The sequence below is a fragment of the Elgaria multicarinata genome, chromosome 4 (genome assembly GCF_023053635.1).
Source record: "Elgaria multicarinata webbii isolate HBS135686 ecotype San Diego chromosome 4, rElgMul1.1.pri, whole genome shotgun sequence".
Classification (NCBI taxonomy): Eukaryota; Metazoa; Chordata; class Lepidosauria; order Squamata; family Anguidae; genus Elgaria; species Elgaria multicarinata.
The window spans coordinates 14,650,342-14,676,065 of NC_086174.1; the positions used below are offsets into that span (position 1 = coordinate 14,650,342).

At 40.1% G+C, this 25,724-nt stretch overlaps 1 protein-coding gene across 1 annotated transcript in view; it reads right to left on the reverse strand.

Moving 5' to 3' along the window:
* EML6 (EMAP like 6) overlaps positions 1 to 25,724 on the reverse strand; it is a 168,546-nt gene that overhangs the window by 88,129 nt on the left and 54,693 nt on the right. Inside the window, exons 3-9 of the mRNA XM_063123822.1 lie at positions 20,588 to 20,686; positions 18,726 to 18,794; positions 14,607 to 14,792; positions 12,842 to 12,977; positions 3,409 to 3,610; positions 2,091 to 2,228; positions 1,016 to 1,272 (exon numbers count right to left, since the gene is read on the reverse strand). Of these exons, the coding sequence (XP_062979892.1) occupies positions 1,016 to 1,272; positions 2,091 to 2,228; positions 3,409 to 3,610; positions 12,842 to 12,977; positions 14,607 to 14,792; positions 18,726 to 18,794; positions 20,588 to 20,686 (1,087 nt within the window). The remainder of the gene's footprint in view (positions 1 to 1,015; positions 1,273 to 2,090; positions 2,229 to 3,408; positions 3,611 to 12,841; positions 12,978 to 14,606; positions 14,793 to 18,725; positions 18,795 to 20,587; positions 20,687 to 25,724) is intronic.

Sequence of the window (25,724 nt, forward strand, 5' to 3'; positions counted from 1 at the left end):
GACAGGGAGGGTATTCCACAAATGGGTTGCCACCAATGAAAAGGCTCTCTTTCTCTCTCTCTCTTGTAGCCACTCACCTCCTCTCACTTGACCCCTGTCCTGACGCCGACACTTTAGTGCCGTGAGGCGCCTTGCTTCCGCACTTGCGTTCCTTCCCGGAATCTGCATGGGAAGGAACGCAAGTGCGAACTTTCCCACTCTGTAAAAGTAAAAAACACAAACAGAGGGAGGAGAGGAACAGGGCTGTTCCTCCTCTCCCTTTTTTAAAAAAGTTATTGTCTGTATCTGTGCAGCTACTGCTGCTAAATACTTATATATATGGGCCGTGGATCAACATGTCAGTTCAGCTGTTATAAATGTTTCTAACAGTGCTGGAGGCTCCGAAGCTGCAAAAACAGCTGGAACAAACCTAGATTCCAGCAGGTGTTGCAATTGCAAGTATTGCCATTGAGCTGAAAAGGACAAAAACTCAATTGTCTGAGCCTATTAATTGATCCAAAGTAAAAATAATCTTATCTGTCCATGTCCTCCACAGAAATGCTTTCTTTCCAATTCTTAAATCTGGGTTTCCCCATATAGTCAATTTTGCATGAGAGAATGGACCAAACTGTAATTGACGTGATATTAGATGCCACATCTGTCTAGCAGCCAAAATCATAAGAAGGGGGATAGTAAGAGGGGGGAGAGTTAGAACCTCTTCCCAAATAGATAGCACTCGGTTCTCGTCACATCAGAATAAGTAACTACCAAGGATGGTCTTAATGTCCAGGTAGGTAAATATGAAAGCTTTGTATTGAGCCCCTAGAAGGGTGGGATAAAAATGTAATAAATCAAATTGATTTGAGTTAGAGGGACATGCTCCTTAGCCTAAATCCGTTAAACAGACCAGTCTCTAGATTTTGCCTTTATTGATATAACAAGCTAACGTTCTACTTTTGAAATTAACACTGCATAGTTCTAGTTGTAGCCAGTTAAAATCTCAAGTATGGCTAATGAAGAGATCTTGTGAACTTACATGGCATCCTGTAGAAGAAGCGTTCTCCTGCACCATCATTAGTTTGTAAGAATTTACTATCCAGAGACCAGTCAATATGAGTGATAAAACTAGAAGACTTGTTGCATTCTCCAGTTTTCTTGTACCGCTGAGCAACTGCATAGATATCCACTGGGCCATCATTAGAACCCACTGCAAGGTAGCAGCCGTCTGGTGAAAATTTCATTTCATGAATTACTTCTTTCCGGTCTTTGATATGAACTACCTCTGTCATGTCTCTGCAAAACCAAGTGTTGAAGATGTTAGCCATGGGCGTGTAAATGCAAAATGGCCCCAGAAAATCCATGCCACTTTAAAAGTTAAAGATATACTCATTTATTAATTTAAAAATAGTTTAGATCTCACCTTACACCTCCCAAAAAGTGCAAAAAAAGGAAAGAAAAAACTTTAGAGACTTTATTTAGAGGTCTATGCTCTCAAAACAGTTATGCCCATTTGTCTGAAATAAAGATAAAACAGATTTATGGTGCTTTATGATTTATTTATTTATTGGAAATTAATCTACAGCTGGATAGTATGGTAAATGCTTTTATTTAGCTTTATTGACTCAGTGTCTCCTAAAGGTTCTGTGAAGCTTGAGTGAAAACACAATGGAGACTCATTGAACTTACATTGCCTTGCAATTCCATTTCTAAAAGGCTTTACATCCGACAATCAAATTATTTTACGGTGTGTGGTGTATTGAGACACTGTCTTTTTAAGTACAGTCCAGACTCCTCCTCCCCTTCAGTTGGGCATTGTGCTCCAGAAACTGTGCATAGGATTGCAGCTTTACAGCACAATCTTTACATGTCTGCGCAGGAGTAAGTACTATTGAATTCAATAAGGCTTATTCTCAAGTAGGTATATATAGAATTACAGCAATCTGCAATCCTTTATCCAATCACTTGGGAATAATAATAATAATAATAATAATAATAATAATAATAATAATAATAATAATTCAACCCATTCACAAATTTCAGAATTGGCCTGAGTTTTGTTTTGTTTTTTTAAAGGGTTGCTGGAGTTAAAACTAATGTATTTCTTTTCCTACCTTACTCTCAAAACAATGAAAGAGCCATCTTTCATTCCCAGTGCCAGCTGAGATCCATCAGGACTGAACGATACACTCCGCACAGCTTCCTCCATATTGCAACGGGCAATCAAGGCATGGTCAGCAAGGCTCCATAATCTACACAAGAATAAAAAAAATCATGGGTGGTTGGGAAATGGTGGCAGCTGAAGGACATTTTTCTTTCTAAACATGCACAGGGTTGCACCCTAAAATAACTAAGCTACTATAAACTTAAAGAGGAATCTAAAACCTCATACTTACTTTAAAGAGTAAGGATAACTCATGTTCTGCTGATGACAAATTTTAATATGGAATAATTCCTTTTACCCTATGGAATCAAGGGAGGGGGCAGATGAGGGAGGTGGATCCTCCAATCAGGTATGGCCATGTGATCTTGAGCAGACCTTTAGAGGCAGAATTATGACAATTTAGGGCATGGTATGTCCAATTCGTACTCAGAGGGAGATGGGCACTATCCCCTTTTCACAAGTCAGGAAAGTTGGAATCAAAGGGGAGAAATGAGAGGGATTTCAAATCTACTTCTGGTAGATAGAACTATCAGGGGGAATTTCCAGCCAGTGTTTATGAAGGATGCTTATAACATGACAGGTATGGGGAAGCTAGGTTGACTTTTTTTAAAAGAGAGGGATTTTATTACCAATGGTATTCCCTCATCTCCCCATGTGAATGGCCATCTCAGCATTCCTACACCTCTACAACATGAGATGCCGTTCTGGAAATACACCACGTATATATGTGAGTTAATGGGTTCATGGGGTATAGGTGTGTGTGAGCGAATGGAGTGTGCGTTAGCTCCAAAGACATTGGGCAATCATGTGATGTGGCCCCACCCACTGACAACATGCAGCCCCCGATGTGCTTCTCCAGAGCCAATTGAACCCTTGGGCCAAAAGGGCTGCGTGCCCCCAACTTCCCCTAGACAGTTCCCCCAGATCCACAAACTGAAAATGCAAGAAATATAACATAAAATCATAGCATAAGGATAAAGGCCCCTTTGAATTGTTTATGGCAACAATCACTATGGAAGAATCAGTGTGGGTTGGCCTGGCCAGAAATGTAAGTGCTTCTTAACAAATAATTCCAAGTGGTCTAAAATAACAAAGGGAATTAAGTGGAGCCCTCTGGTTATTTTGTGGATGCACAGGTATTTGAATGGCTAATTGATCACCAATGCCTTGATTTTTAAAATCATGACCGTTTCTCGAAAAGCATGAGGACTGCCCCCAAATGGTCATGGCAAAAGTTCATGGACATGCTTCTTATGCTCTTGCCTTACCGCACAGATCGATCGTCACTGCCAGTAACAACTAACGGTTTCTTGGGATGCACCGCCAGAGCCCAGAGCTCTCCTTCACAGTGACCTTGCATTATTAGCATTGGCTTATCTCTTTCTCTCACGATCACCTCAAATATTTCACTGTCCTGTGTCCCTGCTAAAAGTCGATCTGCTTTCCAACACACACTTCGGATGGACAAACCTGAGAAAGATCAGAATAGTCTTAGAACAACAATTAAGTAATTAAGATTCTATTCATATGGACACGATTAAGCCAAAATTAAGCACTTTTAAATCTCATGGTTTGAAATGGAAGAGAGTTAAGCATATGTGTGACTTACTTCCCATTGAGAGCAATGGAACTTAAAGTATTCAACCTTGGCTGGATTATGGCTACAGTGATACCACCCCAATCAGTTGGTACTTCGTGTATTTTATAAAAATACAACTAATAAAAATACAGTAAAAGTAATATTGCTAGAGCATGGAAACTGAGTGAAATTCTACTCATAAAGCAATGGTTTATACAGTTCAATCATGTGCACACATACCTTGGAGTAATTTATTTTATTTTATTTATTTATTTATCATATTTATACCCCGCTCCTCAGCCAAAAAAGGTTCTCGGAGCGGCTTACACTTAACAAAAAAGACAGTCCCTGCCCTCAGGCTTACAGTCTAATAAAGACATGACACACAAGGAACAGGAGTTCAGGAGGAAGGGAGGGGGGGAGGAGAGAGAGGGAGAGGGAGAGAGAGAGAGAGAGAGAGAGAGTCCAACAGGAGCAGGCCATGATGTTTCTTCTGCCTGCTCCTGTCCCCTTGCTCTTTCTTCTAGACTAGTGTGACATGAATAGTCACAGGGGAGACATGAGAGCACTCTTCAAATACTTAAAAGGTTGTCACTCAGAGGAGGGCCAGGATCTCTTCTCGATCCTCCCAGAGTGCAGGACACGGAATAACGGGCTCAAGTTAAAGGAAGCCAGATTCCAGCTGGACATCAGGAAAAACTTCCTGACTGTTAGAGCAGTACGACAATGGAATCAGTTACCTAGGGAGGTTGTGGGCTCTCCCATACTAGAGCCATTCAAGAGGCAGCTGGACAACCATCTGTCAGGGATGCTTTAGGGTGGATTCCTGCATTGAGCAGGGGGTTGGACTCGATGACCTTATAGGCCCCTTCCAACTCTGCTATTCTATGATTCTACAACCAGAATTTAATGCGGGGGGGACAGGGCACACTGCAGTGGAACTTCTCGGGAGCCACGTTTAAAGAAAAACAGCATACTGAAATGACTTTCCTTTTCCAGAGGGAAGCTGTGGCGTTGCCGCAGATTGATGACAGCGTTATTTGGCATGAACGGCCTTAAGGTGCTCTCCTCCCTCAGCATTAAATTGGCCATGCAGATTTGGCCCAGGGGCATGTTAAGCCTCCTGTTTTATCTGCTTGCCAGCAACTGCAAACACAGGCACCTACCACACCACAATACATAACTGATGTACTGCATTTGTCTTGGAAGGTCACATGTCACCTAGGCAACATTGAGTGCTGATTTTCTGATTCAACATGCCTTTTTTCTTCTGTTAGGGTAGGAGTGGGCAACTTGTGGCCCTCTAGATATTGTTAGACTGCAACTCCCATCAGCCGTAGGCAGCATAGCCAATGGTGAAGTATGATGGAAGTTGCGGTTCATCAACACTGGGAGGACCAGAAGTTGCCCACCCCTCATTTAGGCTATTGCCTATGCCTGTTCACAGCATACGGATATATATTTTTCATCCATCAGTTTGAGTAGCAGCGAAGTTTAACTTATACAAAGTCACAATTTATTCTTTTTTAAGAGCTGTCATTGAGGGTGTCTTTATCTGATAGGGAAACAGATACCCATTTCTCTCTCTATTTTACTGGCACTGGCTATGTTAACAAAGTGCATATGGATGAACACTCCACAACAGTTAATTCTCACTGCTAGCAGGCTTGCAATCTGTTTCAGCAGATCAAACTCTCTTCTACTGTATAATAAACAGATGTGCCGCAGTTCCCCAAATAGGCAAATAAAATTGATTTTAATTGCAACATTTCATCAAAACCATAGGTTTTTATGTTTCATGGAGGATCGGTCACCCTCATTTTAATTCCTGGTTCAGATCATCATAAATCCTTCACATAAGAATACAAGGGTCTGTAACTCAACAACCTGCTTCTCACAGTAGTCAACTAGATGCCTCCAGGAAGCCCCCAAGCATGACATTTAATAGCCTTGTTCAAGCAGGACGTGAAGGCAACAGCCTGTTCCCACTGATCCAAATATAGGTGCTCAGGCTGTTCTGAATGGAGAAGGCTTCCACCTTAGGAGTGCTCCTGGATCTTGAAGCCCAGGGCCCTTTCTACAACTAAGGATTATCCCAGGAAAATGGAGGGATCATCCCTGCCTGATCCCCTGTGTGTCATTTGGATGCACGGGGATGATCCCGGGACAATACAAGGAAAAAAGGCAGGTGAAGAAACAGCCCAGGTTGCAGAGACAGCCAACAGTATGTTTAGGATGATATGCCAGTTGCACCCCTTTTCTGGTCAGAGCTAAGCTAGCCATTGACATACATGCTTTGGTAACATCCAAGTTAGACTATGGGTCTTTGAAGAGCAGCAGAAGCTTCAACAGATGCAAAATGGGGTGGTGAGATTTATTTATTTTTACTGGAAACCATCTCAGACAGCTCATGAAGGTCCAATTCAAAGTTCTGGTGTTAAGCTCTAAAGCCCTAAATGACTTGGGTTTTTGTTAACATGCCTTCAAATGTATGAGCCATTTGGCTCTCTTCAGTTATTAACTGAAGCCTTTCTATGCAGCCTCCTAGTTTCTGACATTAGATGTATGTGGGCCAGAGCCTTCTTGGCCATTGCATCCAGGTTCTGGAACTCCCTCCCCTGAGAGGTCCTTTCGATGATATACACACACCCTGGCCAGCTTTCTACCACAGTGTTAAAATCTTTTTGTTCCAGCAGCCATTTGGGGAGAGGGTTAGTTTTATTCCAGTCTATTCTATTTTCGTTTTATTGGGGCATGTCTATACAGGTTCTTTACCTCGACCTAAACATACAGATTCGCGTTTCAGGACATATGATGCAGCCACCCATTCACCGCAATGCTGGGTTTTTAACACAATAATGTGCATATTCATAGTTGCGATTTACTGTGACCTTTGGATCAATGTCCGAGTTTGCACCGCATTATAGTTATGTGTCGTTGGGGAGTTAAATCGCATTTTGACATGTGAGCGTAGCTTTGAGGGCAGGACAAAGTGATTGGCCGATTTCCCGCCTTCCCACCTATCGCATCCTCCTCTAGCTCCCTCGTTCCTTCGCGCTGTTTTCATTTTGAATTATAGTATATGATTCTGCGGAGCTCCACAGATGGGGGAACAGGCAGTCAGAAGGAGGAGACGTGTTCAGTCTCCCTCCATTTTCTCTCTCTCCTGCGTAAGAATCCCGAGCAGAGGCTGCTCTCTCTTGAGCTGACCGCCTGTCCACTCATGCCCTGCACTTCTCCTGCCTTTGGGAAACCTTTTCTTTTTGGAGGGTTGTCCTTTGCAACGTGCTGCTTTCTCCCCTCTTGCATCTTCCTCTGCTGCCTCATTCCTTCCCCCACGAGCTCCGCAGATAAAATTTATAGCTTCGCTCATCTATACTCCATAGCATCATATGTGCATATGTGTGCATTAATAACTGCACTACAAAAAAATTTCAGGAGATAAATCACTGTTGCTGCTGCAGTGTGACGCTCTTTGCCTAAATTCAAATCAACGAAAATTCAGGTTTATATTCAATGAGGAGCAATCCTGTTGTCGTATAGATGGGGGCTCAGTTCCACTGTGTTATTTCTCTCTGTAGGTTGTTACTTTTAAGACTGCTGGTTCTTTTCAATTGTACTTATTGCTGTAAGCCACTTTGAGTGATTTTTAAATAGAATGTTTTAATGTTGTTGATTTATTAATTGTTTGTATTCTCTTAATAAGTTATTTTACCCTTGTTTCCTTATATAAATATTATAAAAACAAAAACAAAATGAAGATGGAAAGCAGGACAGAAATGTTTTAAAATAAATTGGTAATCAATAAATCTGCTGCAGCCAGTCTGTTGACTGGGGCGGTTACTGGGAACCCATAACTCCCTTGTTACAACAGCTTCACTGGCTATCATTCTGTTTCCAGGAACAATTCAAAGAGCAGGTTATGACCTATAAACCCGTATAAAGCATAGGATCACAAAAGGCTGCCTTCTCCCATACAATAAGGGTTATAAGATCTTTTGGGGAGGCCCTTGTTTTGGTACTGCCACCTTCAGAGACATGTTTGGTGATGATGTGAGACAAGGCCTTCTCTGTGGCTGCTCCCCTGTCTTTCTGCTGGCAGGCAAAAAATGTGTTTATTTTAGCAGGGCTTTGGCATGTTAGAAGTTCTGTTGGGTTCGAGGCTATTTTTATACCACTATTGTTGTGTTTTTAATTGTGCTTTTAATGTATTTGTTTTATTATTGTTTTAATCAAGTTTTTATTTAACTATGATTGTAAACCACATTGAGTGCTATTTTCTTGAAAGAAAGGCAAGTGCAAATAGAAAGAAAGAAAGGTTTGCCCGAGCACCTAGTATTCGGAGGAACAGTGCTTGTAAACATGGAGGTTTCCTTTAGTTGTCATTGCTGTCTATCATACATAGGTTTATAACTCTACATCCCTACAGTAACTTGTGTACTTCCATCCCAGTATTCTCTACAGACTCAATGGCTAATAAATGACATTAATTTGATGACCACCTAATGAGAGATTTCTTTCTTAAGCTAAAAGACTTAACTTCCTTCAAGACTGGAATGCAGTTTAACCCCCCTGTATGAGGATAACTGATGTGCTTATACAAGTAGCACATTAGGGGTAAATGACATTAATAAATAAATGATGACACCCTATTGCTGCTAATCATTCTGAAGAAAATATTTTGTCCTTCCATATATCATGGTGACTTTCTCGCGCTCTCCTGATCGTTCCAAAATGTATGGAATCTGAAACTACTCCAGCATAATCAAAGGATACTCCACAACTTTGTGTGCATATTTTTACCCTATAAATTAGCACGTGCACACACACACACACACACACACACACACACGTACATGTGTATGAATGAAATACATACCCTCACTCTTCCTGGATTTTTTTCTGCCTCCATCCTTAAAACATATACCCCAAATGCACTTGGTTTTCCTGAGCTAAAACTGATCCATGCCAGGCTTTAAGGTGCATTTGCTTTCTATGCGCCTTAGATAAAGGTTTGTCCTTTAGAAATTGGTAAACAAGAATTTCTTACTAGTTTCCCAGCTTACATTTGTCCTGTAGGGTGTTCATCTAAAGGGATGGCCATGGGATCCTTTCACAACAATGTTTCAAAGTTAGTTGTGTAAGCAACCAGCCTTCCCTGTGCCTTTAAATAACATAATCCTCAATCTGTATGTGTCAGCAAATATCTCCTGTAGTAAATCTGTGATGAGGTGGAGTAACACAGAGTTAAGTTAGATCATTCAAAATTTACTACAGGATATATTTATTGATACATTCATGGACTCCTTGAAACAGCACAGAAATGATTAAGCCAGGTTCTCCGGAAGAAAAACCACCCCCACACACATTCACTCACAGTTATAAACATATAGAGCCAGAGATAGAGAGAGTGAGAACATTGGACAATCCTCAAATCCCGCTAGACTTGCTTTTCATCTAAATAACTGCCTTTATTTGACCAAAGCGGAGGAGGAAACCCTTAATTCCAAAGTTATTAATTTGAGCCTATCTTCTTAGGTCAATTCATTGGATGGTGATCAGTTTTGGTGTGGTGACACAAAGGATACCTGAGATACATCTCTAGAGTGGGAGGCAGAATGCATTTAGAGAAGGGTGAGGGCACATATTTCAACCTTACAATATGTAGAAACATATCCAAAGAAAATATGCAACAGCCTTTGAAATTACCCCTACAGGTTGCTACTTGGTTGCTATTATTCTCATGTATCATTTCATGCTAGAATTGGATATATTTATTTTTTGCCCATGATGGTAACCATTTTTAAGGTTCATCATTTCCACCCTGATAAGTCTGTAGAAAGATTTTAAAAAATCAGAGGATTTTGAAAATTCTGAGAAACCCTACCCAGTGCCTGTTTACCCTACCCTGTGCCTGTTTGCATTCTCTTCCCCTCCTTATTGTTTTATTATGATTTTATTAGAATGTAAGCCTATGCGGCAGGGTCTTGCTATTTACTGTTTTACTCTGTACAGCACCATGTACATTGATGGTGCTATATGAATAATAATAATAATAATAATAATAATAATAATAATAGAAATATCAGTGACCATTTCTCTAAATTTAATTCTGTTAAAACCTATGAATCCCAAACTGAGCCTGCAAAGAAGATCTTGTACAGAGAGGATCTACAGCAATAATTTAAAGGATAAGAAAAATGCTACAATGGCATAAACCACAATGAAATCTGTGTTTTTGCTATATATGACAATATAATTATCTCCATAAAGATACCATCCTCCTACAATCTATATGACATATACATTTGATGTCATCACTAATGGAGTTGATCCACATAAAAATATTCATCAACCTCAGACGCCTTAGAAAACAAAATAAAACATTCATTTATATATCACCTACAATATTTGAAATAATTCTTGAAGGGATTATTCAAAGAATTTAGAATGATGGTATACTCAGGCTCAGTCATACAGATGTTGGCAATATTGGATGCTACTGGGCTATCCATGACTACCCTTTTAATTGAATAAAAAAATGAGTGTCAACTCATAATTATTTTCCAAAATAACCAATAACCAATAAATCCAATAAAATAACCAATAAATCCAATAAAAATGGGATAAGAATCCAAGAAAGATTCTAGAATGGACCTTGCCCCCTCATGAGGTATGGAAGTATATAAAGAACTGATCCAGAGGGAGAGGTGGGTAACAAATAACAAATAAATATATTATTATTAGTAGTAGTAGTATTATGTAACTGACATCCAATATAGTAAGAGGTGTGTGATTGTCAATAAGTAATATCTCTGACATAATTATTGAATACATAAAACTTGGATCAACTCTATCAGTAATCACTTAAAAGTTACATGCCATATGGTTCGTAGGAAGATTTCATTTTTGGATGCTATGAATTACATTCATGATAATATTACATATGTGTGAAAGATTATATTAAACCCACTGACAGAAATTCTGTTTTATGTTATTCTAGTAACCACCCCAAACATCTCAAGAAACCAAAATCACTTATGGCCAGTTTTTGCATTTAAAAAGAAACTGCACATTTTATCAAATGATAAAATCTTAAGCTGAACAATTTTCTAAAGACTTATATAGCAGAACCTCCCCAAACAGTAGTTTCAGATTCTAGTCCTAGGGCCTAATCTACACCAAGCAGAATATTGCACTATGAAAGTGGTATGAAAGCGGTATATAAAAGGCCAGAGCCACACTACTGCTTTATAATGGTATTGAAGTGCACTGACAACTGTTGAGGCCCATTGACACATACCGTATAACTGCTTTCATACCGCTATATCCTGCTTGGTGCGGCACCTACCTTTTATTTACCGCTTTCATACCACTTCCATAGTGCAATATCCTGCTTGGTGTAGATTAGGCCAAGATCAGAAAACATTCATAGTTTACACCTCTATCTACTACCGTATTTCTTCGATTCTAAGACGCACTTTTCCCCCTAAATAAACAGCTCTAAAAATGGGCTGCGTCTTAGAATCGATGGCGTCTTAGAATCGAAGCAATACGGTAAGAGGAAAAGAGGAAGCTCCTGCAGCAGCCTCGAGCCATGCGAGCGAGGAGCTGGTTGGGTAAGCACCTGGTTTTTTGTTAGGCAAATTTATTCGTAAGTCCCATCGATTTCCATGGGACTTACTCGCGTGTCGTCGTCCCCTGGTGCACAGACAAGTAAAGAGCGGGACTGGAGAGTTAAGTTTACTCTTTGTTTCAACGCCTCCCCTTCTTCCCGCGCAAACGGCAGTTTCTTCTCTCACAGAGGGAAAAAAGAAAAGGATACAACCATTAGAAGAAAGCGCGGGGGGGGAGGAGGTTGGCTGGGCAGTGAGGGAAGTATTTCTTTGATTCTAAAATGCCCTTTTTTCCCAAATAAACATCTCTAAAAATGGGGTGCATCTTAGAATCGATGGCGTCTTAGAATCGAAGAAATACGGTAGCTGTGCCTGGTTACTCACAAGGAGCTGGGCAACCTGCGACGCCCAGCCACACGTTCTGCGGTCTCAGGGTCATCCCAAGATGGCGGAAAAAGTGGGGGAAAAAGGGTAGGGCGATATCCTGGGCCAAGGGAGGGATCATCCCTCCCTGCTCCCTGGATGCCCTGTGTGTCATGTGGACGCACAGGGATGATCCCAGGGCGATCACCGGGATATCGCCTGGTCTAGCCATGGCCTCAGTTTGTGACAGTTGCTGGAGGAAAAGCAGCTAGCCAGTGATGGCCTCAAACCTCATCTACCTGTGGAGAGGTTACCATGCAGGGCTGATGCTGGCACCTGGCATCCTTGAACACTGCTGGGGATCCAAGCATTCAAGGGAGGCTCACTACTTATGTCTACCCTGCAACCCTATTTACATATTTTATTATATTTTGCCCCAGTGCTCTTACCAGCATTAGAAAGATGGCTCTAACCACTATTTAAATTTTCCATTATGTTCCTGACAGGGCATTACAGCAGGAAATGAAAGTGGTGACTAGGCACATCTGTCCGGCACTGCTCTGAGTGTTGCTACTGCTGCTCGCAACACTACCACAAGGCAAAATATACCATGAAGGAGGAATCCCACAAGGGAACACTTTTCCAGAGCTCTTTCAGACCTGTAGCCACCTCTGAATACTGAGCTCAGTGGACAAATAGTCTGACCTGATTTAAGGCAACTTCCAGTGTTAACTGTAGACATTGTGAAGATCAGAGTAAAACTTTCCATATTAGAATCTGCATATGCATGCTATATCCAGACATGTGCCCATTTAACTACCTCCAATTTTGCTGTTGCAGCACCCAGCATTAAAACAACATACTGCTGTTGTTTCACTTACAGACATTTACAAAGCAAACAGATTTAGTGCTGTAAGCTGCAATAATGAAAACAAAGGAAAAATCTGGAACACACATTCTAATTCTTGCATGTATTGTACTGATTCCTCAGGATCATAGCAATATGGATTCAATTCCAACTATTAAAGAGCTTTAAACATTAGAGAAGATTTTTAAGGAGTGCAAAAACACCCATATCTGGTATTGTATAGTAAACTCAATTATTTAAATGTAAATCTCATTAAGGAAAGTATATTTCGTTACCTTTGTATCCTTGCTCAGTCTCCCTGAGATCAATTTTAGTTATTGGCTTGAAATCAGTGTCCCACAACCGAATACAACCATCTCTCCCACCAGTGGCAAAACCTTCCTCACATGAATACATGCTAAAAATTCCAGCCTGTGAATGAACAACACGGTAGGTTTGAATTTCCATCACAAGATGCTTTAAAGTACAAGCTTGTTTGCAAAAGTATTAAATGCAACACCGTTTGGATGGATTTACATCAGCATGTCTTTTCTGTGAGATTCCAAACATTTATAAAACCTGATGATTTGACAATTCCATCATATATCAGCTAACAGAGGCCAAATCTTTCCATTAGTGGCCTCTGTATAACAACATTTGGCACTTTGATGTTTAAATAAACAAACATGTGATTCACCAAGCTAAGCACAGTTGACCAGAAAAGGACCAAAGGACACCAGGCAGGCAGCAAAAACGGGCATATTAGTCATTCATGTTCAGCCCTTTGAGAATACTTGTTATCAAAGAAAAGGAGGGAAATCACATTTGCTTACCATTGCGTCTCTATCCACGCATTTGTCCCTCATTACTTTCTCCTTTGAAAGAGGACGTAAATAATGTACACATGGCCCATTCAGTGGGCCATTTTGATCGTGCTGCTTCTCCTGCACACAGCAGGGGGGGATCTACATTACTGCTTTTAAAGCGCTTTAAAGCACTTTGAACACGTTTTGAAAACTGTATATGCAGTGTGTCTTGGGCCCCAACAGTTGTCAAAACTGTTATAAAGCACTTTAAAGCACTTTAAAACAGTAGTGTAGATCCCCCACAGGAGATAGCAGCAACTTCCATCTTTAAAAGTAAGTTGGACTTGCTGGGGTGCTTTTTGTTGCACAAAGGAGGCTGGAAGGGGTGGGAGGCAGATGATGTCGTGAGAGGGACCCACGAAAATCCGTGAGTGCCCAGTAACGAGCATACAATAAAATGCTCACCTGATGGAGCTCAAAGTCTGCTGGGAGTGGGTTAAGGTGCTTCCAGAACAGGCTTTATGGTGCAATGGCCCTACCTCATTAATGGAATTTTACTGGGGCTCTAGAAATGAATTAATGGCTAGCTAAATAACCAAGCTCACAAAAATCAAACAAACCAAGCAGAATATAATCTTGCAAGCACCAAGGTAACCAGAACAATGTTTAGTGAGCTCATTTCAGCCATCATGAAAGCTTTGACTAGAACTGAAAGAAGGTGGATTCACCTTCTCAACTGACAGAATGAATATTCGTTACAAAGATGCTGTAAGCCATGTTATTCTATATTAAGAATCTCCTATAGCAATGCTTATAGGTCATGCCCCTCTTCTCGTTAGTCTTTAAGGTGCTAGGGGACATGATGCGATTTTTTTCTACACAAGGCTGAAATTTTAATTCTCTAGCATTTGTCATTCTAGTAGGACATCCTCTTAAGTAACATTAGTTTATTAAAATCTGAAATACTTTCCCGATCCAGAGGCTTTTTATGGCTGTCAAGGTGATACTGAGAAAAGCCAAATCAGTGTCATAAGTACAAAAAGCAGCCGCTTCAGCAATAACACAAGATGCAGCGAAGTAATAATGATAAGAATATAAAATCTACTAAGTATCATTTGAATTAATGTAACTCCCCAAGAGCTCTTCGAGCATGACAGAGAATGCAATCACTTGAATTATCTCAGTGGCATAACAGACAGACAGAGTTCAGAGGACATGCCTCATTTTCATAAAGCAGCACTGAGAAGCAACTTACACCATGAGCTCCTTGAATTGTGCGGACTAAGGTGAGCCCTTTCCAGACATAGATGTCTCCATTTAAAGCACCAGAGTACGTAACATCATCTTTTGCACAGGACAAACAGAGGATAGTTTGTAGGTCTCCTGTTTTGCCGAATATTCCTCTTTTGGCTGTCAAGGCATTTCCACACAGTGTCCAAAACTACAGAATGAAAAATAACAAAAAGCATGTCTGCAGCATTTATGATTCAAGGTAGAACATAGCTCCATGTTGGTGTTTGGAAACCTAGCAAGAGTACCCAATTGTTTCAACTTTCTTCATTAAATGCATAAAGGACTTCTATTTATTTATTTTAGGATATTTATATTTCACCCTTCAATGAATTATCAGAGCACTCGACTTGATCAAAGCACACAAAAGCAACTAAAATACATAAAACAAGAACACATATTAAGAGCAAAACACAAAAAAGCAGCATAAAACCACATGGCAGAGATAAAAGTCAGGTTTAAATATAAGTAAAAGCAATAACAGGAACAGGAAAACAATAGTAAAGTGAATAAATCTGAGGAGCTGAGGATAAAGTAATAACAAAATGGATATGAAAATGAAGGATAAATCACAGTATTTTGGTATTCTCTTCAGCTCTATTACTTTAATCTGTCTCTACTTAAGAAGTAAAATAAATTTCTATTAACATTTAGAATGGAATTGTATACACAGAGAGAAAGCCAATCACTCCATAGCTGAACAAGGGTGTATCAAATTTGTTTAATAGTTCCTTCAACCCAGTGAATCCTGGGAACTGTAGGCCTGCAGCAGATGAGGTGGGGTAGGGATAGAGAATTCTCAGCACCCTTACCTAACTACAAATCCCAGGATTCTTTGGGGGAAGTCTGGTCCAAGGGCATAGTCTGAAGGCACATGACACAGCAACTTTCCTGAAACTAAGCAGGTTTGGGTCTGGTCAGTGCCTGGATGGGAGACTGCCTGGGAACCTCATGTACACCACCTTCTGCTCTGTTGAAGAAAGATGGAATGTAAATAAAATAAAATAAATAACATTAACTTAAATTGGTATAAAACCTATTAAAGTTCATAATGAAAGAATGCCCTGAAAGTGTGCAGACTAGATACAGACTAATACCTTCAACCATCTTCTTGATATAAAATTAAGGTCATTTTTTAAACTTTTCAGTCAAAACTAAAAACTAAAAAAATGAACACGAAGGTTGGAGTAGCAAAAGAGCACCAAACTTTAAACTCCTGCTCTGAAATAAATTCACGGACAATTTATTATTTATGTTATGACTCAGTGTTGCTGTAAGGGTGAGAGGGATAAGAACTGTAAAGCATTTTGTACACTGAAAATACCTACAAAAATTGTAAGGAACAAGAGACTGGCCAGAACAGAAGTTTTCTGACAAGTCTGTGTTTCCTTCTTATTTCGCCCTTTTTTAAGAGTTTGGGTGAATGTTTTTTAAAACGTTGTTTATTAGTTTTGAGTTGCTAGTTATACCTTGGTGGAATCACGAATTTCCAGTCACTGTTCTGTCCTTGTTGCAGACAGACAATAAAGTTCTAGCTTCTGACAGGTGTGTCCTCTAAAACCTTCTATGACAATACTCCTGAACAAACAAAAAACCCTAAAAGCCATTCCTAAACAATCTCTTAATGGCTTGCTAACTCTCTTTGTTAGCCCTTTCCTCGTAGTCATTTTGGTGTTGGGCAAAGACCTTTTATTTTTTCCAGACTTTTTGAAATACATTGGCTGAGTTCACATGACATGACAACCCACCCTGTGAAATAAACCACACTGTGGGATGTCGTCAGGAACAACCCATGGTGAGCCTGACAGACGATTGGGCTCATTGTGGGTTGTTCCCCCTCCTTCCCCCCTTGGACCTCCTGCTGGCTCCTCCTAGTATCTCAGAGGACTTGGTGGCAGAACCCATCTTGTCTGCAAGTCCCCAGTCCCAGCTCCAATCGCAATCCCGGTTGCAGTCAGAACCTTTATTATTTTTTTAACTCTTTTATTTGCAGAAAACGGGGCTGAAATATTTCCCCCTATTTTTCTGCCCAAGGGGGTGCACAATTGCCCCCCCCTTCATTTGTTTTATCAGATTTTCAGAGTTCCGCCTATCAAGTGCTCAGCTGTCAAGTGCTCAACATTATCTACTTGGGGGTCGGGGGAAGAACCTGGAAAGAGGTTCCAGCATTAAACGCCTCCTTCTTCAAGATACAACATTTCTAATAACATAGGGTTTCAAAAGCAATTTACGGCTATCTCCACCAGATTGGATCATTGATTACCTTTCAGGAATATTAGTGTTTAATGGTGGTAAACTAATGTTTGGCATGATTTTGTTTATAGCTATGCATCTGGCTTCAATGACAATTGCTAGAGTTAATCAGAGTAATTTTACAGATCCCAGGTGCCAAAAACAAACCAACCCAAAACCCAAACGGCTTAAGCTTCTTGCAGGGCACAACAAACAGCACCTCTTTTGACAAGGCATCACAAATGATCTCAACACAGTACCACATTGGGTAAGGTGACCATATGGAAAGGAGGACAGGGCTCCTGTACCTTTAACAGATGTAAAGAAACGGCACCTGCTGAAATTCCCTCTACATCACAACAGTTAAAGCTGCAGGAGCCCTGCCCTCCTGACCAGATACAAATGACACCTGCTGAAATTCCCCTTTCTATACAACTGTTAAAGATACAGGAGCCTTGTATCTTTTTTCTTTTTTAAAAAAATCCAAAATTTGTACATCTTTTTAAATAAATTTTAAATTTATGAAACTGGCTTATTTTCACTAACCATAGTTAAAATTAACCACAGTTTATGGCAGGAGTGTGTTGAAAGTAGATATTTAGATGTTGGGACTTCAATTCACAATATTCCTGACCACTGCCCATGGGTTAGGGTTTGGAGATAACGTTTAACTGCGGTTAATTGAAAATAGAAGCAAAAAACCTCCAACCTCCTCCTTGTGACCGCACCGGAGGAGAGAGCAGGGGAGTGGGAACCCAAGGTTCATTCATGTAATGATAAACCATAATTTAGCACAATATTTGAACCAGGCTAATATGTAAGTGTATGGCCTAATGGTCCCTATTAATCAGCTGCCCGGCAGGGACCAAAGTGGATGAAGTATTCACTGTCCCAAACTAAAGGAATCAGCAGCAGTCACCTGGACTTCCAAATCTAATCAGCCTTATATGACAATGCCCATGGCCCATCTACAAAGGTTCGCCCTGAGCTCTGATCAGCGAAGATTTCCAGTTAAAATATTTATGACCTTAATGCATAATAGAAATGTATCTTCTGGGTCATGGAAAAGACATTTCAGGTAAATTGATCATCATCAACATCATCTTTCCTTGATCCCTAATATATATTATGCATAATTGGTAAGATTGAAAAAAATGTTAAACTATATCATTGTTAAAATGTGTGTGTATGTGCGTGCAAGACAACATATTCAAGTACTACTCTGAAAGCAAAGAAAAATATGGACTGGGTTCTAGTTTAGTTGCAAATCAATATGTTGGATTGGGCAAAGCAGCTGATGAAAATGTACCATTCAAAAAACAAAAACAAAACTGAAGTACAAATAGAAATTTGATGGAAATTTGTGATTGCAACTGGGCCTCTTCATTTGGTGATTACTTACAGACCTTGTCATTTGGTGATTATTTAAACTGCCAATTCAGGTAATCTTTATTCTAAAGCAATCCATCTTCGGTTAAATGGAGAGCAAGACTCACACTGGAAACAAATATTTTAAAATTACACTATAGGTCCCTTCTAATTAGTTTGATAATCAGTCTCTCACTGCAATCACTTCATATTGTTATAAACCTCCCAGAGAGCTTCAGCTATTGGGCAATACAGAAATCAAATAAATACTAATAATACTAATAATGATGATAAATAATTAAATAAATACTAATAATAATGATAAATAATTAAATATTGAAAGGCACTGGGAGTTTGCCACACTAGCCTGCATTGGCTACATAACATTTACAGTTTGAAAAAATCCGAAGTTAGTAAAATAACATGCCAAGAAATTATAAAGAATTTTCTCCATTCGTAACACAAAGCATCAAAACAAATTTACCTTAATATGCTTCACGCCACAGCTAGCGACTCTGTTGGGTTGATATGGATCCCAGGAAATATCAAAAATCTGTCAAAGAATATTCAAAACTGCTACACTAAATTAGAAACCACATATATTAAATCTCAGAAATGTCAGAAGTTCAATATACTTTTTCATGGTTTTGAACAAAGTCCTACTGTTCTGTTAGCAAAACTACAATATGGATGTGAATTTAGCTGACTTTTCACATAGGTGAAAATGCATCGTGAAAGCAGGCTGCATAATTAATTCTTGGTAAGTGTCTTTATTTCACTCATGTCTCTCTTCCTCAATACCGAGCAGGATCTATATAGGTGATGGCAAAATTAACACTTACTGGGAAATTAATGGGAAAATATCAATAACTACAGAATTGGTAATAGCAGAGCTGAAGGAAATGGATGTGCTTTAAAACCTGTTCTGGTACAAAATGTCAAGCCTAGTTTGCCAGATTAAGCACATCCTACCTACATTGCTAGTAGTCCTGTTCCTACATTCCTATTACCATCAGTAAACTCCATCTATGTCCAACTCCTCCGGCTTTTCCACTATCAAAATCCCTCCCCCAAATTCTATATTGTGCAAAATCCACAATTCTGGAAGTAGGGCAAATTATATCAATTGAACGAATTAATGTAAACATGCTTGCTTTGCATAAGCTAAGCTGACTGCAGTATACATCCAACACCAGATCTGGCATCAGTATGTGCTGTCTTTGGGCAGCTGCTGAGGGCCCCAGGACTCACCAATGTACTTCTATCTGCTCTGGCTCCCCTGTACTGGCCAGCTTAAACTTGACATTTTAGTTTCCCACAACATAGCTGCCACCACCAGGTAAGTACCTAGGCCCCACTGACATAGGAAACCCACCAGAGGGCACTTTACCGAGGGCACCCTCAAACGTGGAGCTGGCTCAGCCCAACACCTTGAGTGCCATTTTTTTTTTTTTTTTGGTAGAAAGGTGGGGGGATTAATCAAATAACTAAATAAACACTCCCCTGTAGCTTCACATTGAGGAACACTAGCAGTGATGGGCAAAGTATCTTCGAAGGAAGTTTGTATACGAGATAAATTTAAAAACCCAGTGTTTCCTAGAACACAATTTAAGCACCACTGCTCTAGATAAACGATTTAGGAAAAGAGCCTTGATGACGAAGGAGGCAACACCTACATAAAGAGATACAAATTTGTTTGATCACCATTTTTGAGCAGAGTTATTCCACCAGTTAAATTTTCAAACATTCACTTCATGACCCTTTAGTGCCGGATGACATGGGACAATGGGAGATTCCCAGTATCTTTTCTTTTTTCCCCTTTTTAATTCAAAGCAGGTATTCAAAGAAGCTATCAGGGAAGAGGTAATGCGTAGGGAATATTAAACTTCCCTCCCCCATCTATTTATTTGACCAAAATTGCATACACTCCCACAGAGCTTCTATAAGTCCTATTGAGAGGGGACGAGATACATGGACCTGACTTTGCTCCCACCAGGTTTAAGAGCAACCAGGAAGGGAGGGGGAGGTTTGATCAGGGAAATGAAACAGAGCGAAAGGTCATCTCTCTGCCAGAGTCCCTTCTCCTGTCAAATTAGCTACCCCTATGGCTACTTTTAAGCCAAAATATATATATGCTGAGGTATATTTTCCTTCCATAATAGCAAACAATATGATTCCCACAAGTATTTTACAAACTAAGTATAATTATCAGATTTCCGTGAGCATTAGCTTAATATATATATACATAAAAATAGATAGGTACTTCAGAAAAACAAAAAAGGTTACAGGAAGTATTTCAGAACATTACAAGAAAAAATATATACGTCAAGCTCATTAGCTGATTACCCTATCTGAATGGCCAGTTGCTGACGCCAGTAATTTTCCTTTCTTCCAGTCCCAAATGCAGACTGTGTTTTTGGCATCGAGTCCCACTGAAGCTAAGCGCTTGGAGAAAAAACATAGAAATAGCTTTGTTAAATATGGATAAACCCAACCATAACTTTTTAAAGCAGCATACCAATGCACAAAGGATGGTAAAGTTACAAAGAAGAAATCAAATATTAGCAAAACTATTCAACTTGTTTAAAAATCTACTACTTCCACAATATGCTTTAAAAATACTTCAGTATGTTTCAGAATAGATTATAAGACTTGAAGTACATCAATGTGACATTCAGAAATGCCTTAGGTTATATTCATATTTTCCAGCAAATACATGGTAATTTATAACTTCTACTTTATTAGCGTAATGGTTAGAAGTTCATAAGAGGCCACAGGACGTAACATAGGAGATCTTTCCTACTTGATATACTAAGTTCTACTGGACATGCTGCCTTAACTGCAACTATACCAATGGTCTTAGAACTGAGTCAAAGGGCTGGTTCACTCATGTCTGGAGATTATTTGATTTTTTCATATTTCATAAGTGGCAGTTGAATGTGTAAGTTAACTCCATTACAAAGTATTGCATTTCTGGTGAAACACAGGAAGCTGCCGGCCTGGTTTGCATGTAGTTATTTAAACCATGGTTTGTTGCCCCACCCAGGTTTTGTCTGGCAGATTTATCAAACAAACCATGGTTGGTTTCCTCAGTCCCTGGGTTGTTTGCTTCCCTCCTCCTCCTTCACCTGCTCCCTCCCTGTATTCCAACTACCACTGCGGCACTACAGTACTGATATATAAAAAGGCTGGGATTCTTTACCACTCTTGCCCACTGCCTCTGTAGTCTGGCAAAACAACCCATGAACAACCCACAATTCTGGGTTTGCATGTACTGACAATCCATGGTTTAAACAACTCACAGTTCACAACCCAACAACAAACCATGCGTTCTCTTTGTGGATTGTTCATAGTTAACAACCCTTAGGCCCTATCCAGACGTGCAAGGAGGGGGGCACAGTAACTATGGAGAGGGGAGAGGTAACAGAACCACAACAAGCAGGCCTGCCACATGTCAGGAACCATATGGCGCCACTTGGTTCCACTCCTTTCTCTCCCTCCAAAGTTACCTGTAACTCCTCTGTGCAATTTAGCCATAGATCCTAGTGTAAACGAGCCCCCGGCATCCGCTTCATTGTGAAAAACAAAAAGAAAGGGCCGCGTGACCATAGAGAAAAGCTATGGTGGCAAGAGGGTCACCGGATGTGGTGTTGCCACGAACTATAGGGTCACTGCCATTCCCCACCCCCACCCCAAAATGTCAATCTAACCACAGGGATCCCGTCAGATGACACGGGAACCACAGTGGAAGCCCGTTAACCCAATTGCAGCAGGTGGGTAGCAGGTGCGGGTAGTGCAACCATCATGGGGGGCGTACCCGCTACACAGCACACTAAGACACTGAGGATCGCATTTTTCAGCGATCCATGGTGGCCTTACATGACATCTGAACAGGCTCATAGTAAACCATATTTTCAGGTTCATACATAATGACAAGCCACAATTCAACAAACCATAGCTAATTAAACTGCAGTTTGTTGTTAAGTGTAAACCAGGTCACCTTATACTGAATCAGACCTTTGATCCATTTAGTCCAGTACTGTCGACACTGATTGGCGAATAAAATAGAAATGTCTCAGAATAACCTGAGGAGCCATGGGTTATTTGAGGGTTGTCTAACCCTCAGTGACATGACAAATCACAGCATGCTGGGTGCACACAGAAGTCATGCAAAAATTGCACCCATGGGCCCCCAGCATGACATGAGTTTACAATACTTTACATAAAAAATAAGACTGGATGTGTAAACAGTCCTTCGGGGTTTTCACTAAAATTCTATCTATTAATAATTATGTCTTTGCAGTTAATAATCAATAATCTCTGTCTGAAGAAGCAACTCATGGAACAGGTTGAAAATATACCGGAAGCCTGTATTTATCTTTATATATAACATTGTAAAAAACTGCTTATTTCTTCTGTTTAAAATATTTCTGTTCAGAATTGTGCTCCTTCATCAACAGTTTAATTGTTGTTCAAACACTTCTTATTCAGCCATATTAGTAATGTTGTTATCTCAGCCTCAGCAATGATGTTATATGCATAGAATTTAAATAATTGTTATAGGTGATAAAAAACTATATGTGATAAAAGATTTTAAAAATTCTCTCACCCCAGTTTTGTATATTATTATAAGTTTAACAGTTGTGTGCCCTGTGCATTACATAATTGTTTAACTTTGTCAGCTGCTGCCTCCTACATTGCTTCTCTATCCCCATGACATGACAGCCTCCCACAGATAAATTAAGCCATGGTGGGATATTGTATCATGCGAACCAAGACACTGTTCCCCTGTCAACCAGAACTAATATGAAGAAACGCTGAATGAGCATGGTTCTAGATAACCTTAGTAAGGACTCTAACATATTTCCTCATTGTCTGTATTTAAAATTCATCTGCGTTGTACAGCTTCTTTTTATGCCCTACCTCACAAATATTTTCTCCCACCCTCCCTCTAGTTTTTTTAAATTAAAATCTAGACTGGAACAGGCCACTTTCTCCCTAGATTGCTGTAAAATCCTGAGCTGTAAACTTCATTACTAACCATGTATGTCTGATAAAGGAATTCTTCACAATAGTTTAATAGGACATACTGTCATGTACTCCTTTTCATCCACACTAGAACTGGCCTCTGGTAGGGAACCACATGTACAGGCCCTCAGGTGTTTGTGATGTGAATAAAATATTATTGCTTTTGTGCCAGTTTAAGTGCCATGGCAATTTGAAGAGAACACTGAGCATTCTCTAAAAATCCCCAGGATTCTCTGATGCGAGGGAACAAGTTTTAATACGTAGTTTAGTTACACCGTTAGAGGTGACAGGAGTTCTTTTTTCTTGGTACTCCTGCTAAGGCTAGGCCACAAATTTCTTTCTTGACCCGACTCAAATGAACCCGTCTCAAAAGAAACAATGACTCCCCCCCCTTTTTTTTTTTTACTGGAGGGAGAGGGATGTGTCATTTATCTTACAAGATGGCTGAGGATTTCCCTTTTTTCCTTCCTTTTATTAACTTGCGAAAAAGGCTCTTTGCCATTCACAGTGGGACAAGGCTCTCTCCATGTGTTCCTACCAGCAGCACTTCCTGGAAAACCCAAGAGTGAGGTCATGGCACATCCAATTATTCCTATGGCACTCTAGAAGCACAGCTGGCAGGAACCTACAAAGAATCTCTTGTGCCTCTTGTGAGCAGTGTGGGTTTTAAAAAAATTAAAGGAAGAAAGGGGTGGGTGGGAAGGAAAACACTTCGCCTCTTTGTAAGGTTAAAAATGGTAAGGTCCAACCCCCAACCCCAGAAACCAGTAGAAATTTGACCTCCACTTTCACAGGATGGGAATAGTTTCGGAAACTGAGAGGGGGATATTTTGGCCTAGTCTAAATTCCTGCTTAACTCTTCTTATGGGAAAAATATACCCTAAAATAATGGCTTGCAGTTAACTATAAAGCTTACTGCAGAGAACAATTGGGATTATCTAAGCCTGTTGGCTACCTAATACCTCTCATTTCCTGATCTGCCCAGAGCAATACATTTACAAGCCAATAAATCAGATTAGCTTCTAATTTTTCTCTTACGGCCCTATATCCAGCAAGGGATGAGAACAGAACTAAGAAGCCCTCTTGGATGGTTTACAGGTATTATCAAATGTGTTCACAGTCATATAAAAGGGAACGTTTGGATTATGTCAGCAAAGATAAAAGGGATAGATAAAAAGAGATAAAGGCATATTTCAATGCAGAAGCAAAAACAGTTTCCAATGAAGAAATCAGTACAGGGCAAAGAAGAATCAGCTGCCAACAGGGGCAGCATTAGATGACCCTCTAATGTCTTCGAGCAGTACTGGTAGTAAGTTACTTCCAGCAGAACAGTAGCTAGAACAGTAGCTGTGAATATAATAATAAACCTCCTGGCTTTTTCCTGACAGCTTGTGCCTGCAAGACACAGCTTGCCCCTGCCCCCTCAGAAATAACTTTATCCTTCTTTTCCTGCTCTCCTTTTCCTTTTTAGGGCTGTCACTGGTTGCCAGATTTATCAAGTCTGCTGAAATCTCACAACAGATACAGAATCTGTAACACATTCTCAGGTAAGAACAGGTTAAGCGTTCTCAGGCTTTTGGAATTTAAAAAGGATACACGCAATCTTCTGGCCGTGAATAGTAGAGTATCACTAGTAGTTTTGTAGACTGCTATTATTTATTCAATTTCTCCCCTGCATTTTTTGGCCCTAACAGGACCTTCAAGGTGGCTCACAGTGCACAATTTTATATACATGCCAAAAACATTAAAATCTTCAGTGAAACACAATCTAATAGTACAGGGTGTTGAACCTGTTTTAGCCTGAGGGCTAAATTTCATTTTGGAAAATCTCTTTGGAGTGCATTCCATTGGTAGGTGAGGGCAAAGTGGCAGGGCTAAAAATGCCAGCCTATTTTAGTTTACAGGTCTTACTGCCAGTAGTTAATCTAGGGTGACCATATGAAAAGGAGGACAGGGCTCCTGTATCTTTAACAGTTGTATTGAAAAGGGAATTTCAGCAGGTGTCATTTGTATATATGGAGAACCTGGTGAAATTTCCTCTTCATCACACCAGTTAAAGCTGCAGGTGCCCTGCCCTCTTTTAAATCTGGTCACTCTAGTATAACTCCTGCAGCTTTAACTGCTGTGTTGAAGAGGGAATTTCACCAGGTTCTCCATATATACAAATGACATCTGCTGAAATTCTCTTTTCTATGTAACTGTTAAACATATAGGAGCCCTGTCCTCCTTTTCATATGGTCACCCTAGTTAATCCTTAGGAGAGATGTATCAACCTTTTAGGAGGGAAAACTGCACAAAAGCAGAGAAACCGCCAAGTGATTGGTAGTTGGGGGAAAGGACATTTCGAGAACACCCAGATGGCTGGATTTGGCCCTCATACCTTAGGCTCTACACCCCTGCAATACAACCATGAAAACACAGTAAAAGAATAAACACTAAGGCAGGATCTACACTA